The 15,562-nt window shown below is 37.0% G+C and overlaps 1 protein-coding gene across 1 annotated transcript; it reads right to left on the bottom strand.

The window, feature by feature from the left end:
• Window positions 1-5,639: 5,639 nt before the first annotated feature.
• LOC120535405 (extracellular calcium-sensing receptor-like) lies at window positions 5,640-12,706 on the bottom strand. Its single transcript, XM_039763269.1, has 6 exons — window positions 12,507-12,706; window positions 10,875-11,166; window positions 9,762-10,577; window positions 9,098-9,322; window positions 8,716-8,839; window positions 5,640-6,553 (listed from the first exon to the last, which is right to left on the bottom strand). Exons 1-6 carry the CDS (start codon window positions 12,704-12,706, stop codon window positions 5,640-5,642), a joined length of 2,571 nt encoding a protein of 856 aa, XP_039619203.1.
• Window positions 12,707-15,562: the final 2,856 nt, after the last annotated feature.

Below are 15,562 nucleotides of genomic sequence, written 5' to 3'. Positions count from 1 at the left end.
TCACCGTCACTTGCTTTTCTTTTTATTCAGTTTTATTGAGTGTTCCTGCTGTATGCTTTTTCTTTTGCACCCCAGGACATGCAGAAGAAAGAATGGTAAAGACCAACTTCGCGCTATATGCAATCATCAGACACTCCCCATCTGCCCGTGTCGTTCAAACACAGGAACATATATTGGTGTAAAAGTATAACAAAAGTGCACTTTTATTCAAGTGCACTTTTTCCATCGCCTTTTCTGTAAGAAGCAGTGTACACACTTCTCTCTATGCTGTGGTTTCTATTACACACCTGGAAGAAAGAGACAATACATATGAACATATCCAGCATACAGCAACATGCGGGACTGGCAGGAACACTCAATAAAACTGAATAAAAAGAAAATCAAGTGACGGTGAGATACTGAAGACAGCTTCGCCAGCGTCTGTGTGTCAGAACCGGGTGGGGGGGGCGTTAGTATGCATCGTGGTACAGCACAGAGCTATAGCGCGTCTGTATTCTGTTTCTTTTGTACCCAGGGCACGCAGAGGAGAGAATAGTAAAGAGCAGTAAGTTCGGCGCTATATGCAATCATCAGACACTCTCCATCTGCCCGTTGTTTTGTTATACTTTTTATACTGCTCAAACGGGCATGCTCAAAAAATACACGTGTAATGCCACGAAAAGTGCACGCAGACACTTCATTTCGCAAACAAAACAAGTGCACTTTTATTCAAAACTACCTGTATAACCGAAGAAAAAAGAAAGCAAGATACAGTAGGCGATTGATACGACATCTTCCATGGTGCAATGCTAAGAAGTGCAGATTTTCATTCCGTGCTATATAAAATCATCACATTCAAATATTAACAGTTCCCACACACCCAAGGACCGTCCTTCCTACATTTACGACACGTGTACTTGTTGCCGTGTACACACCTCTCTGTGCTATGGTTTCTATTACACTGAATGAGCACCTGACACTGTACTTTCTTCCCTGGGGGAAGGTCCCGCATCAGAGAATTTCCAGTTCCTGAATAAATTCACACCCGATCTGACGCTGTTCGTTTTCAAATAATATTGCATTAGTGCGATTATATTTTCACATATATTGTCTTTCTTTCAGGTGTGTAATAGAAACCACAGCATAGAGAGAAGTGTGTACACTGCTTCTTACAGAAAAAGGCGATGGAAAAAGTGCACTTGAATAAAAGTGCACTTTTGTTATACTTTTACACCAATATATGTTCCTGTGTTTGAACGACACGGGCAGATGGGGAGTGTCTGATGATTGCATATAGCGCCGAAGTTGGTCTTTACCATTCTTTCTTCTGCATGTCCTGGGGTGCAAAAGAAAAGCATACAGCAGGAACACTCAATAAGACTAGGAACAGTTTACTTCTCAAAAGGGAATGACGCAGGATCGAACCCGTGACCCCTTGATTCCCAAGCGGGGGCTGTATCTATTAAACCACGGAGTCAGTTATAGAAAACTGGTGTCAATGTCGCATGTTAAGGCGGCTTTTTCTTTCTGCAGTTATATGTTTGAATAAAAGTGCAATTGTGTTATTCTTGTGAAAATGTTTCTTTGCTATTTGGACTTCAGGCTTCATACATTATATAGTTTATGCCTACATTTTGTCATCTACTACTAGAATATAAAAAAAGTTTCTGTTTTAACAATGTGTTGACACAGATTACTGTAGAAACGGAACAGACATGAAATGCGTGTGTTCCAAACATCAATCTATTATTTCCACTCTAAAACTCCACTTCACTCCCAGATACTCAATCAAGGCATGAGCTGAGAGAGGTTCGTGCACGTTCTAAATTGGTGGGGGGATGGAATAGCCGGCTGCTCCTAGCTTCTCTTTATCAGCACATTTAGAGAACAAAGGACGCTGGCGGAGAGGTGTGAAGGGATTTAAGAAGCAGTTTAAGGTGGGACGGAATTACGAGTTTTTTCGTAGGCTCTGGTAATTCTAGTGTTAAAGGAAAAACACAAGGAGAGGACTTGTATGACCAGGTGTCTGCTGTCATTGAGAGTATGAAGCTACCTTGGAGTAAACTTGCCAATGTCACTACGGATGGATCTCATGTGGGACTGCTGAAAAGAATTCGGGATAAAGTGAAAGAGGAAAACCCTGACCAAGATGTTATTTTCCTTCACTGCATCATACACCAAGAATCCTTGTGTAAATCTGTATTACAGCTTAATCATATGTTGTGAATCCAGTTGTAAAACTTGTTAACTGCATACGAGCAAAGGGACTTCAGCACCGTCAGTTCATTACATTTCTGGAGGAAACCGATGCAGACCTGCAAGACTTGCTTTACCACTCTTGTGTCTGCTGGTTGAGTTTGGGCAAAGTGTTTAAACGAGTGTGGGATCTCAAAGAAGAGAGTGGTAAATTTTTGGAGTTAAAGGGGATGTCTGATGATTTTCCAGAGCTGAGGGACAAGAATTGGCTGTGTGACTTTGCGTTTGCTGTAGACATTTTTTTCACATGAATGAGCTAAACATCAGGCTACAGGGAAAAGATCAGTATGTGCGCGACATGTCTACTAATGTGAATACCTTCAAATCCAAGCTGACTTTCTTTTCCAGACAAATTTCAAAGAAAAACTTCTCTCATTTTCCCACAGTAGCCACACAGAAAGAGGCCATCCAAAATGTGAATAAATATAGCAAATCACTGAACGACCTGCGTGAAGAATTCTGCCGTTTCAGATTTTGAAAAAATTGAAAAGTCACTTCAGTTGGTGGCCTGTCTCCTGTCACAAGACACAGAAACAGCACCACAAGAAGTGCAATTGGAACTAATCGATCTTCAATCTGACGGTGTCTTAAAGGAGAACTTCCACTCTCTTGCGCTAAAAGAGTTCTATGCCTCACTTAAAGAAGCCACTTTTCCAAACCTCCAGGGGAATGGCACAAAAGATGCTGGCCTTGTTTGGCTCAACCTACGCGTGTGAGCAGATCTTCAGTGTCATGAACATCAACAAATCCCATCACAGATTCCAGTGAACTGACCAACACCTCAGACCTATCCTGAGAATTGCAACAACAAAGCTAACTCCAGACTTTGATGCCTTAGCAAAAAAGGGAGACCAACAACAATGTTCCCACTAAAATTAAAGGTTAGTTATACATACTATGTTATGAAAGAAATACATTGCGCGAAAAGTTTTGTACGATAACTGTTTTTATGCTTTTCTACCTTGAATTAAATTAAACCTTTAATGTTACGAAATTTAAAATTTAATTTATATTAGTTCACACAAACGCCCCATCCATCTACTCTTCGTCTGGCCCCCCAGTCCAATATATGAACCCATTGTGGCCCACAAGTCAAAAAGTTTGCCCACCCCTGTTCTAGGATCATGAAATGAAATTCACCCCACCCCAACTCCCCCCAGAATTATGCCCCTTCGAATATGCAAATCAATATAAATAGTCCCCTAATTTCAGTATTTTGTGAAAATACAAGGAAAAACATACTATTTGTTGGGTTAAGTAGTGGTATAAACAACAAATAGAAGTTGATCGAGTGATAGAGAGTGGTGGAGACACTTGAAAGTTCAAGTTCAAGGATGCAGGTACTGATCTCCACACAGAATATAATACATTCATGAATTTACAGATCTCGGAACATTTTAGAATACCATGATAAAATTTTCATGATGAAATGCATTAAAACGTGTATTATGCATGGGGGCAGTGGTGCATTGGTAGTGATGAGCTGGCATTCTGTCCAGGGATTGGTCCTGCTTCCCGCAAGATGCTTTCAAGGACGTGCACGACCCTCAATGAAATAATTTATTTCAGCAGTACTGTCTCTGTCAAACGTACCAACGTAACAACACTAAAGTAGCTGTGGTATTTGGAATAATTTGGCAATTCTGTGCACCATTATATTGTTACAGATTGATTAAAATCGGGTGCCTTAAATTAATAAACAATATGCGGTTAATTTCAGTGTATCTGATAAATCCCATGTTCAAGACTGGAAGCAACACTAGAAGGGGTATCTTATAAAATGTAAAATGAACAATAAATTAACCAACTAATTAATGCGTCGACCATGAAGTACAAAACACAAACAAAAATGAAATGACAAAAAAAAAATTAAAGAAAACATGAACAATAATCACCCTGCCCAGGATTGATTCCTGCCTTGTGCCCTGTGTTGGTTGGGATTGGCTCCAGCAGACCCCCGTGACCCTGTGTTTGGATTCAGCGGGTTGGATAATGGATGGATGGATGGATGGATGGATGAACAATAATGAAAAGTACAAAGAAAAAATGAAAACACGAAAAATGAAATCACGAACAACAAAGCAAAGCAGAAATGACATCTCTAGAAAAAATGGGGAAGTGGGTGGATCAGTAGCAAGAAATGTCTAGTGCTCTTCACTTAAGCTATGGGCTCCCCAGAGCCATGCTTATTCAGTTTTTTGGGTGATAACACACAACTTGGTGTACTTGAAATACTGGAGGAATATCCATGTGTATGCTTACCATGAGGAAAAGGTGCAAACTGCACACAAATACCCTGAACAAGGTTACATTTTTAAGTTGAGTTACATAAAGGACACATACAGATTGCAAGGGCAGATTGAATTTTTCAAAGTGGCACTGTTCCCCCCTTACATGCAAAGATACTTGTAAACAATGAAGAACTTCTTCTTTGAAGTGTACATGAAATGGACAGTTTTCCACAGAACTTCACCTGACATGGAATGTGCAGTGTTTCTGCTGCCCCAGGACAAGGAGCTCTTCTTCTTAAAGTTCAAGTTGCAAACTTGAAACTTGTGTAAGCAAGAGTTCATGTTTTAAATAAAGTTTATTGATGGATTATTTAAGGGAGGAGAAATTTGGTGGTGGGGTAGAAAAAGAAAGAAGTGTTTTTGGGTAGCTCAGTGCTGTATTTCCACCAGGTTATAAAAGAAATAAAAATACAATTGGCAAATAGTCCACAAACTGGGGTAACCATCTCTGTGTGCCTTTCCACACATCGGTCGCCCGCAAGCCAAGAAGATCTGACGCTGAATTCTGGTAAGGAGAGTAGCTGACTCTCAACACCCACTCTTACACATGGAAAAACATGGGTTTTTCCGGTTAATTGCTATGGGTCCACCCACTTCTCCCCTTTTTCTAAAGACATCCTCTTTGTTTTGCTTTTTTATTTGCATTTTTATTTTTTCTTTGTGTTGGTGACTTAAACTTATACAGTTTTCTCTACAGCAGACTTCTAAAATGTATTTTATTTTTAATACATGCTTGTGAGCTGCTTACTTTGGCAACAAGGTTTGTTGACTGTTTGACAGCTTCCTTTCTAAGATGTGTTAATGGTCATATTGGCAATTTCCTAGTCACTGCCCTGATGCACATACATTTCTAAAAAGCTCCAGCTTTGAACTTTATGATTCTATTGAATAAGTTATTCCAATCAGAATTGGATTAAAAGACTTGGATTAAAATATGAATCATAATTTAGTTTATTTATGTCCAGTTTTCTTACAGTGATCAGTATTTGAAAGACAACAATTGTACAACAAAGCTTAAAAGTATTAATATTAGAAAAAAAAGGTTTAAAGATTTAAAATCAGTCCATTTTCTTCTTTTTTGCTGGTTTTCTGTGTTTTTGATATATTTTCATTTTATAGCGATTTTGAGGGCATTTTTCCCATTAAATGCTTTTTGGTGTTATTTTCTGGTTTTAGTAGAATAACGTAGCATTTTGGTGCAAAAATACAGAACAGCAAGCCAAAACTGGATGCTAAAATTGCAAATATTTCCACAGCAACTGTATATTTCCCCAGTGAGCTGATATAAGCTGGAATGAAGGTGATCCATACTGCACAGAATATCAACATGCTGAATGTGATAAATTTAGCTTCATTAAAGTTATCTGGTAGCTTTCGGGCCAAAAAAGCCAAAACAAAACACATAGCCGAGAGAAATCCAACATAACCAATGACAGCATAAAATGCAATTGCGGAGCCCATTGCACATTCCAGAATGATCTTTTCTTTATAGGACTTTGTGTTTTTGTTTGGGTATGGAGGAGATATTATTAACCAAAGTGTGCATATTAAAGTCTGTATAATCGTTAACATACAAACACATAACCTCTGCTGAGCTGGACCAAACCATTTCATGATATTACTTCCAGGCAGTGTAGCCCTAAATGCCATTAGCACCACTATAGTTTTACCAAGAACACAAGAAATGCACAAAACAAATGTGATCCCAAAGACTGTGTGACGTAACATGCACGACCAATCAGAGGGCTGGCCAATGAAAGTCAGCGAACACAAGAAACACAATGCTAGCGAAAACAAAAGAAGAAAACTGAGTTCAGAATTGTTTGCTTTCACAACAGGAGTATCTCTGTAGTGAAAGAAAATAATAGCTACTATTATGGTTACAAATGCTCCAAATAAGGAAAATGTCACCAGCATTATTCCCATTATTTCTTCAAAGGACAGGAACTCAACTTCCTTTAAAATGCACTGATTTCTGTCTTCATTTGCCCAGAATTCCAGTGGACATTTAATGCAATCAATAGAATCTGAAAGAAAAATAAACACATTCATTTGTCTATTATATATACAGTATATCATATATTATATAAAGAACACACACACACAAATATATACTATATATATATATATATATACATACAGTATATATATATATACACACACACACAACATAGATAGATAGTATGTGTGTGTGTTGTGTATTTTATATATTCATTATATAAATCTTCTCCTTCAAACAGAGCTTCTCTTGGAGGAGAAGCCTATCCTGGCAGCACTGAGGACACACTAGCCCTCACTCATTCTAGACTAATTCACTGTAAGCAATCAATCTAAAATGCACATCATTCAGATTTAGGAGAAAATAAGCATCTCATGGAGAATGTGCTAATTCCACAGAACCAGACTGGTACTCCAGTACACAGTCACAAACAGAAGGACAGAAGTATAATGGCATGGTATCAAATAAGGTTTGAGTGTGTGCTGCAGGTTTGAGCCTTGTCAAATATGGCAATACGGCCCAATCCTGGATTGATTGTAATCGTAGTTTTTGTGACTTTCTACAATAATAATTGGCTTTTGAAAAAAGATGGATGAATAAATATTTGAAGAAATATACATTTATTTATTTGGCAGCTTTTGTTAATTTATTTTTATTTTGTGCTGTTTGTATGCAGTGTAGAAGGAAGTATTGTCATTGGGGAGAACTTCTAACTTTAAGAGTTTCCAGTAAATTTGATCAGTTGATCAGTCTAAACATGTCTGTTCACATGTTTAGGAGTCTGTCTCCCTACCTGTCTGTGTGTGTGTGTGTCTGTGGCACACAATTCTAAAAAAAAACTCAGTGCTTGGCACTAATATTACGATACAAGACTGATCCTGTTCTTCTTTCATGGATGTAGACATGGGAATGCTGTGTAGGTGTTTGTGGATGGCATACATTGACGTGTGCGAACCTGCAGTTGGACTTCTGTATTCTTCAGCATTTTGTCACAGCCAGTGGAAGTACCTCATACATGTTGTCATGGCAAATGAAGAAGACTTTCCTGTGAGAGTACCGCAGAGGTATATGATTGATTTTTGCATTAAACTTGAGAAGAGTACTGATGAAACAACTGCAAAAACAAATGATGGCCACAGCTATACCGCTAAAAGTGATGTCATTCATGAATCATTTTTGAAAAGTGGTAAATGCTGTGTTCAATGTGAAGGACGCTACTTGAAAAAAGAAAAATATTCAGAATCGGTCTTATTACTTTTCAATCAGCCTACATAACAACCATTTTTGACGCCTACGGCACTGTTTCTTCTCTTTTTGTGGAATAGAAAGAAAATTAAACCACACAGAAGACAATTTTACATGCCATTTTGATTAAAAAAACATGCATTTTCAGTCTCCAATAATTAAAAGGTATTTAGTTTAGTTTTTTTATTACTGTCAACCACTGGTGTTGGTATTGTTATCTCCATCCATTTTCCAACCTGCTGAATCCGAACACAGGGTAATGGGGGTCTTCTGGAGCCAATCCCAGCCAACACAGGGCACAAGGCAGGGACCAATCCTGAGCAGGGTGCCAACCCACTGCAGGACACACAAACACACCATGCACACACTAGGGCCAATTTAGATTTGCCAATCCACCTAACCAGCATGTCTTTGGGCTGTGGGAGGAAACTGGAGCGCCCGGAGGAAACCCACGCAGACACAGGGAGAACATGCAAACTCCATGCAGGGAGGACCCGGGAAGCGAACCCAGGTCTTCTAACTGCAAGGCAGCAGCGCTACCACTGCGCCGCCCATTGTTATCTCTATATATGCAATACAAAGATGTGCTGACAAGACCTATCTGATTATGGAGAGAATGTTTAGGGACTACCCTGGCTAGACGTTTTGTTTCTTGTAAGTTCCGTACATGGGATTGCGTCTAAGAAATACAGTTGTTTCTGTTCCACACTTGTATTTGTAAAAATAATCCTTTGATCAGTGCTTAGATAAATAAACTAAACATGCTGTCTTTTTTCATCATTAATTTACACTGATTAATAAATGGCACATTTGTATTTAATGGTCAGTGGCAGTAACATAAATATATCTTTCTCTTTTGAAAGTGCAAATTGAGAAAAACTAGAGTTGGTTTTACAGAAAGTCTATCAAGTGAAGTTGTTTTTAATATAGAAATTGTTAACTTACTTATTTGTTTGCTGATTTCTCCTTCAGCACATTTTATGCAATCAAAGCAACAAATTGGTTTTCCTCTCTGAACCGCCTTACGTGTACCTGGTGGACAGTTGTCACTGCACACTGATTTGGGGATCTTTGAACAAAAAAGTAAATAAAATAAATTCCAGCAGCATTCTTACATTCGAAACAGCAACTAATCAGATTGTACATTCCTGCATATGGCTAGGAGAATCGTAACATGCAATCTTAAACTGATTTGGTGATATACATTTTTAAATGAATAAATACTTATACATACAATAAGAAATGGTGACACCAAGGCCATGTAAGAAAACATGTGAAACCTGTATATGCACTCTACACTCTAAAACAAGAGTACTGAAAATATTACCTGCCTTTGTGTGCCAGTCCAAATAATGGTTGAGTTCTTCATTACAAACCGTTGCTCTAATGGTAATGACGTATCATAGTAACCAGCTGTAACAAACTCTATGTTTCCATCATCCTTAAGTTGCCAGTTTACTAGTTCATATTTTACAAGGGTATTTTCTTCATCAAAATAGACATTGTCTCCAGATTTACTTGTAAAATTTACAGTTTTTAGAGTCTGAAGAAGCTAAAACAGTGAGATAAAACAGTATTATTCACAACTGTGTTAAATGCTGGCAGGTAAAGACAAACTACAGTGCATAGGTTCATGTCATCTTCTAAAACACTGTTTATGTTTTATAAATCTTAGAAAACTTTAATATTAAATGATTTTTTGCAAGCTTGATAAGTTATTTCATATTTATTAGATTTCAACTAATGTAATACTGTTTTTGCTAAAACGTAATTTCTTATTTTACACTTATGGCAAGAAATATCCAGCCCTTTGAGGTGGTTATTGAATATGTACCTCAAAACTGAAATATCCTCATAATGCTATGCAAATGATTTTTTTGAAACTTTAGGCTCAATACATGAGGTGTAAGATGTACACATTTAAAGTGATGACGAGAAATAAGATGCTGTGTGATTTTAGATGGCTTCAGAATACTTGGAAAATAGTTTACCTGCCATGGTTGCATGATTGTCTCATTTAAACATATTTTACTTCTATTTGGGTGTTGCCCATCTTTGCAGTTTCTAAGACTGTTTATTGCATAGGCTGTTGCATAAACTGCTTTATAAACATTATAAGGGATTCTCATTTCAGTAACATCAGTGTACTGATTGCTTACTTCCCTTAGGTTTTCTGATCCAGTGCAAATAGTTTTATTGTCCATTTTGCTTTCTGAAGCCAGAGTGCAGCTGAAAACGTTTTCCCAAAATTCCCTTAAAAAAACATTGTCCGGCAAGATAGATGGATGAATGTTGAGCAGAAACTCTTTTAAGCCTATTATAACAGCGTTCTGCAGTGCAAATCCAATGGCACCATTTAAAACTTGATTTCCCCCTTCACTTGCAAAGTTTCGTGCAGTAATCCATGATTCACTGCCTATCCACTGGAAGCCAGTTACATTCTGAAGAAACAACTCCTTTATCAGAAACTCTAAGTCAATATATGATGCAAATGCCACAATAATCTTTGATGTTGATTCTTTTATAGTTTTCACAGTTTTTAGAAATTTGTCTTTTGGGTATGTCCTGTAAATAGCTTCTGAATATTCAATGCAGACCCCTTCTTTTCGTGCAGCTTCCAAAAAGGATGTCATTCCAAAATTACCATAATCATTATCACTTCTGACTGTCCCAATCCACGTCCACCCAAAATATTTTACAAGGTGTGCCAGTGCTCTGCTTTGGTGGTAGTCACTAGGAACAGTCCGGAAAAAAGCAGGAAATTCAAGTTTGTTGCTGAGACATGTACAAGTAGCAAGCTGGCTGATCTATAACCAATATACAAAATTATAAACATTAATAATTGACGGGTTGTCATGTGCTGTAATTTATCAGAAACTTTATGAATATAAAAAGGACATAAATGGATAACTCAATAAATACATACGACAGATATGTGCAAACTGAAAGGGTTTATTCAGAATTCTAAACACAGTTTGAGTGTTCTGCTTAGCATCTATAGTCTAATATATCTAGAAAGCAACTATCTTTGGCAGAAATCCATCCAATATTTTAAAATATTACCCCAGCACAAATTTAACAAAACTGAAACAAATACTTCTCACCACAGGAACTCTAAATGTTCCAATTGTTGTTGTGACCCCAACTGCAAGTGATGATTCAGACAGTCCGATTACTGCAAGAACATTGGCTGGCTTGGAACACATCTGGACAGGATACGTTTCTTCCTGTGAATTTATCAGTGCCATTGCTGATCTTATTGCTTGTATTAAGGAAGTGCAGGCATCATATATCTTATAACCCAAGGAAACTCCAGGAAGGATTTCAGTATTTCTGTTTACTTCCTCTATGGCAAAGATCATAGACTGAGCGAGCTGAAATTCTCTGTAATTTATGCTGAGAAAGTCATAAGAAGTGACAGCTTATTTATTTTGGAGAAAAGAAAGAAAAGATTATTAATATCAAAATAAAATAATAGTACAAAACCGATCCTTATATCCAGGTTTGGACCTTTAAAAGAATACTTCTCTAGAAATGTTCATAGAAAACTGTTAAATTATAATTTAAGACGTTATTAAAACGACTGAGTATAAATACATGAGTTTCTCTTTCATCATTGTATGCTACAAAATATCACATTTAACCCAAAACTAATAACAGAATTGTAAACTATTTAAAGATGTTTCTTAATAGATTGTTTGTTATCAAAGGCAAATAGTAAAATCCATGTGTTTTATTGTGTTATCAGAACACCTGTACACAAAAGGGACCAACACATTGCAAAAATGCATATACAAAAACTAGAAAAAAATTTTGAAATGGGAATTATTTTGCCAATGCATTAAGCAAAATTTACTTGACCAAGTTTCTTAAAATAAGCAAAATAATCTTAAATACAAAATCTTAAAGGGGTATAGGAAGAAATGTCAAAACCAGCTTCACAACTGTTACGTGTAAACTCTTACCTGTCTGAACCCAGGATATTTAACCCTAGAGACTGCACTGGGGCAGTCTTTACTCCCAAACCTTTACTTCAATCCAGCTAACCAACAATAGAGAGCATTCATGTGCTTAGGGCACCGCAGGTGGACAAGGAATGGACAATCTTACCTTTTCGGCTACTCTAGTAACAGTCAGAGAGAAGCTGAATTTAAGCTTTCAATTAAAAAGAATAAATATTCATATCAAAACCAAGAGCAGCAGTTATAAGCAATGCAAAAAATTATACAACCTGGGTAGGTTCATACAGTCTTCCTTAATTGAAAAATTAAAAGGATCTCTTGCAGAAAGACAGAGCTCCTTGGAAAGTGTTCACCAGCTTAACAGCAGCAGATAGAAAGCTTTGTGAAAGCGTGCCAATACAAAAATCACACACTCAACTAAAACCACTTTTTGAAAAATGTATATGAAAAGGTAAGCGCTCACGTGCTCCCTTCTTCCACACCTGGAGAACACTTGTCTTACTTGTTTTTTATATGTTGATGATGTTATACAGTTAGTTTCTCAAAACACATAGCAAATATTACAGAATTATCATTATCACAAAGTTCAAGGTTATTTTCCCATGGGAATTGAAAGCTGAACTTTCTAACTAAGCAAAACATGAAATCTGCTTTGCCTTTTTGTTTTGCCAGAATATATGGCACTTCTATTCAACTTGATAAGACATAGGGGTTTCACTTGAGATCTATCAGCTGAAAAGTATCTCCCGTGCTAAAAAATAATCTATTACTCACTTTTCACATTTAATGGTTTCTGGAACAGTTCTGAATGTTGGAATCACAGCTCGAAAGTTTCTGTGAAATGAAAAAATACCTCCAATAACAATATCACCATCCTTTGAAAATACAGGGTATTCTTTGCCTCCTCTAAGCTTACAGTGGGGCTCTTCTGCTTTCGTGAAAACAGCAAACAGTGTTAGTGCTAAGATAATCATTTCAAGTTGTTCTGTTTTCTGTTCTAAATTATTTAACTGTTTTGTGTTGTTTTTATACAGTGCACTACAGTTCAGTTTACGGCTCTCTAATGTAGCATTAAATGTGAATCTGCTTTCAACTAAGATTTAATTCTCAAAGGTAACATAATGGTGTAAATATGCCTGAAGGTACAAAGGTAAAATTTGGTTATCCAATTTAACAGCTGTGCAAAAGAGGTATACTAAAAATAATTATAATTATTACTGCTGTTTTCCACAGAAATGCATTTTAGAATTTTTTCTGATTAGGATTTTCTTTTACGTTTATTATAGTAAGATAAGGAAACACATTGCTATATGAAAAAAGTCCAATCATAAGTACTATGACTGCAACATATCAAAAAAATAGCTAAGATACATAAATCATCATATCAAAAAAAATAGCTAAGATACATTAATCATAAACAACACTTTAAACCCCATCCTTACCCAATGTGTTGGCAGGTTGTGATTAAATTGAACAACTACAGTTTATACAAATTACACGACATAATTTTCATTGTGTCAGTATTTTTTAAATAGAAAATATGCACATATCATATATTCACTCATCCATCTATTTTATGACCTTCTTAGTCAATAATAAATTACATTTATAATTTCATGATATGCAAGATTGTTACAGCATTTTTGTAATTACACAGGACTTCAACAGTTCTTTCCTGTTCTTCAACTTTGATTTATGTTTTGTGTTTTGGCTTAGGCTATCTGAAGAAATGTGATTATTCACTCTCTTGTTACATTACTTGATCTACGATTTTGTGTCACAAAATTCTAGCCTTTGTTTTTTATTAATTCCTGCTCGGTTACGACCTTGGCTCATTATTATTATTATTATTACAATGATCTCCCTATTCTATCTTAATTTGTACTGAATGCACAGAGAGGTAGCAGTTTAAAGTGAAATCACAAGGTAGATCATAATAGCACTAACAGGCCAATGTCATAACTGAAAAGATGGGCCAGGAAACAAATTGAAGCCCAAGAACAGAACAAAATTCATAACTAGAGGAATCTTTAAAATAATAATGCAAGTTTTTTTTTTAAATTTATTTTGATTTATCAATGAACTTGGATAGTCAGGAGGTATATGATGCTGACCTTTACACCATTAGGGTAACGATATCACAAATTACTGACTCCCACTTGTCCTGTCTAGCAACAGAATGGCAACCCTGCATCACTCACAGAAATCAATGGTGTTGCCCATAATAAAAATAAGGTGCTGCAGAATGAAGTATTTCATAAATACATCTTCAGAAACATTCTCTGTTAAAAAAAAAAAAAAAATCTGACCATTAAATTCACACATACCTGGAGTGGTGGCAGAAGAATACACATCTATACTAATAAAAGGCAAAGCCCTCACTCACTCACTCACTCACTCACTCACTCACTCATCACTAATTCTCCAACTTCCCGTGTAGGTAGAAGGCTGAAATTTGGCAGGCTCATTCCTTACAGCTTACTTACAAAAGTTGGACAGGTTTCATTTCGAAATTCTACGCCTAATGGTCATAACTGGAAGGTATTTTCTCCATTAACTGTAATGGAGTAGAGCTGCAAAGACGTAGGGGGCGGAGTTTCGTGTGACATCATCACGCCTCTCACGTAATCACGTGAACTGACTGTCAACGCAGTACGTAGAAAACCAGGAAGACCTACAAAAAGCGCTTAAGAAAACATGCATTATATAATTGAGAAGGCAGCGAAACAATAAGAAGCGAGCGAGTGGCATATACTACCATATTCATGAGTGCTGCTACCTCGGAAAGAAAGCAAGGTGTAAACCTAAACTTTAAATTAAGTTCATAGACAGGCTACCGCTGGCGTTTCACATGCCCACAGGTAATGCGGGATACAAGTTTAATGAGAGGACGCAGGATATAAACGAGAGTTTTGATCACTTTGTAACTAAGTTAAAATTGTAGGTGAAGGGGTGTGCTTATGCAAATTCCGAGACTGTGTTTGTGGGGATTGACAGTTAAGGCGGGGGGAGTCACGTCATCATCTCCCCTCCCATTTACCTCAAGTTAATACACACGCTGTCTCTAGAGTTTCAACACACTGAATCCTCCAGGCACTACTTACAAAAGGTCACATTGACAAGCGTGTTACGCTATTTTTAAAATCTTTCCTTTTCTTAGCACAAGCACAGCTGAGAAGCTTCGATGCATGTGCTCCATAACGCGTTGAAAAATAATGCATTTAATCACACTTTGCATTACAAGCAAAGGGGAGCTTTTGTCAATGCATGATTTCCTGGTACACCGATTACATTGATCAGCGCATCCCGATTCATTTTACCCTCGCACCACCTTAGTTTGAAAAGAAGTATGAAAAATATGAGGTTAACACAGAAAAACAGATCACCAATTCAAGCTTTATGAATAATCGATTCGCCATCAATAATTGTTTTGGTAAAGCCATCCTCCTTCCATTTTATAATTTTTCCGCCACTAGCCATGATTAAATGAACGGTAAAAAAGTAAGAGCGAAGCGAGGGTGACTTATTTAGGCAGGAATATATATGATAGCAACACTCATGACAATGTCAATCATGTTACGTTATTATTAAAATGTTTCCTTTTCTTTTTCATTACTTCTTTAACACACTACTTCTCCGCTGTAGGCGGGTATTTTGCTATATATATAATATATGAATGACCTCCAAAGAGCGCTGAGACTTTTGATATCATGAACGTGTCTGCAAAAGGGGTCTCCTGCCCAGCAAAAGTCGAGCAGCCAGCGCGTGCATAGCTGTGCCGGCCTTTGAGACGCTGACTGCGCTTCTGCCTTAAGTCAAAGTGAGCACTT

Source organism: Polypterus senegalus, chromosome 1, assembly GCF_016835505.1.
Source record: "Polypterus senegalus isolate Bchr_013 chromosome 1, ASM1683550v1, whole genome shotgun sequence".
NCBI classification, from domain to species: domain Eukaryota; kingdom Metazoa; phylum Chordata; class Cladistia; order Polypteriformes; family Polypteridae; genus Polypterus; species Polypterus senegalus.
Note: the sequence above shows the minus strand (reverse complement) of the source record. Positions and strands in the feature narration are given on the sequence as shown.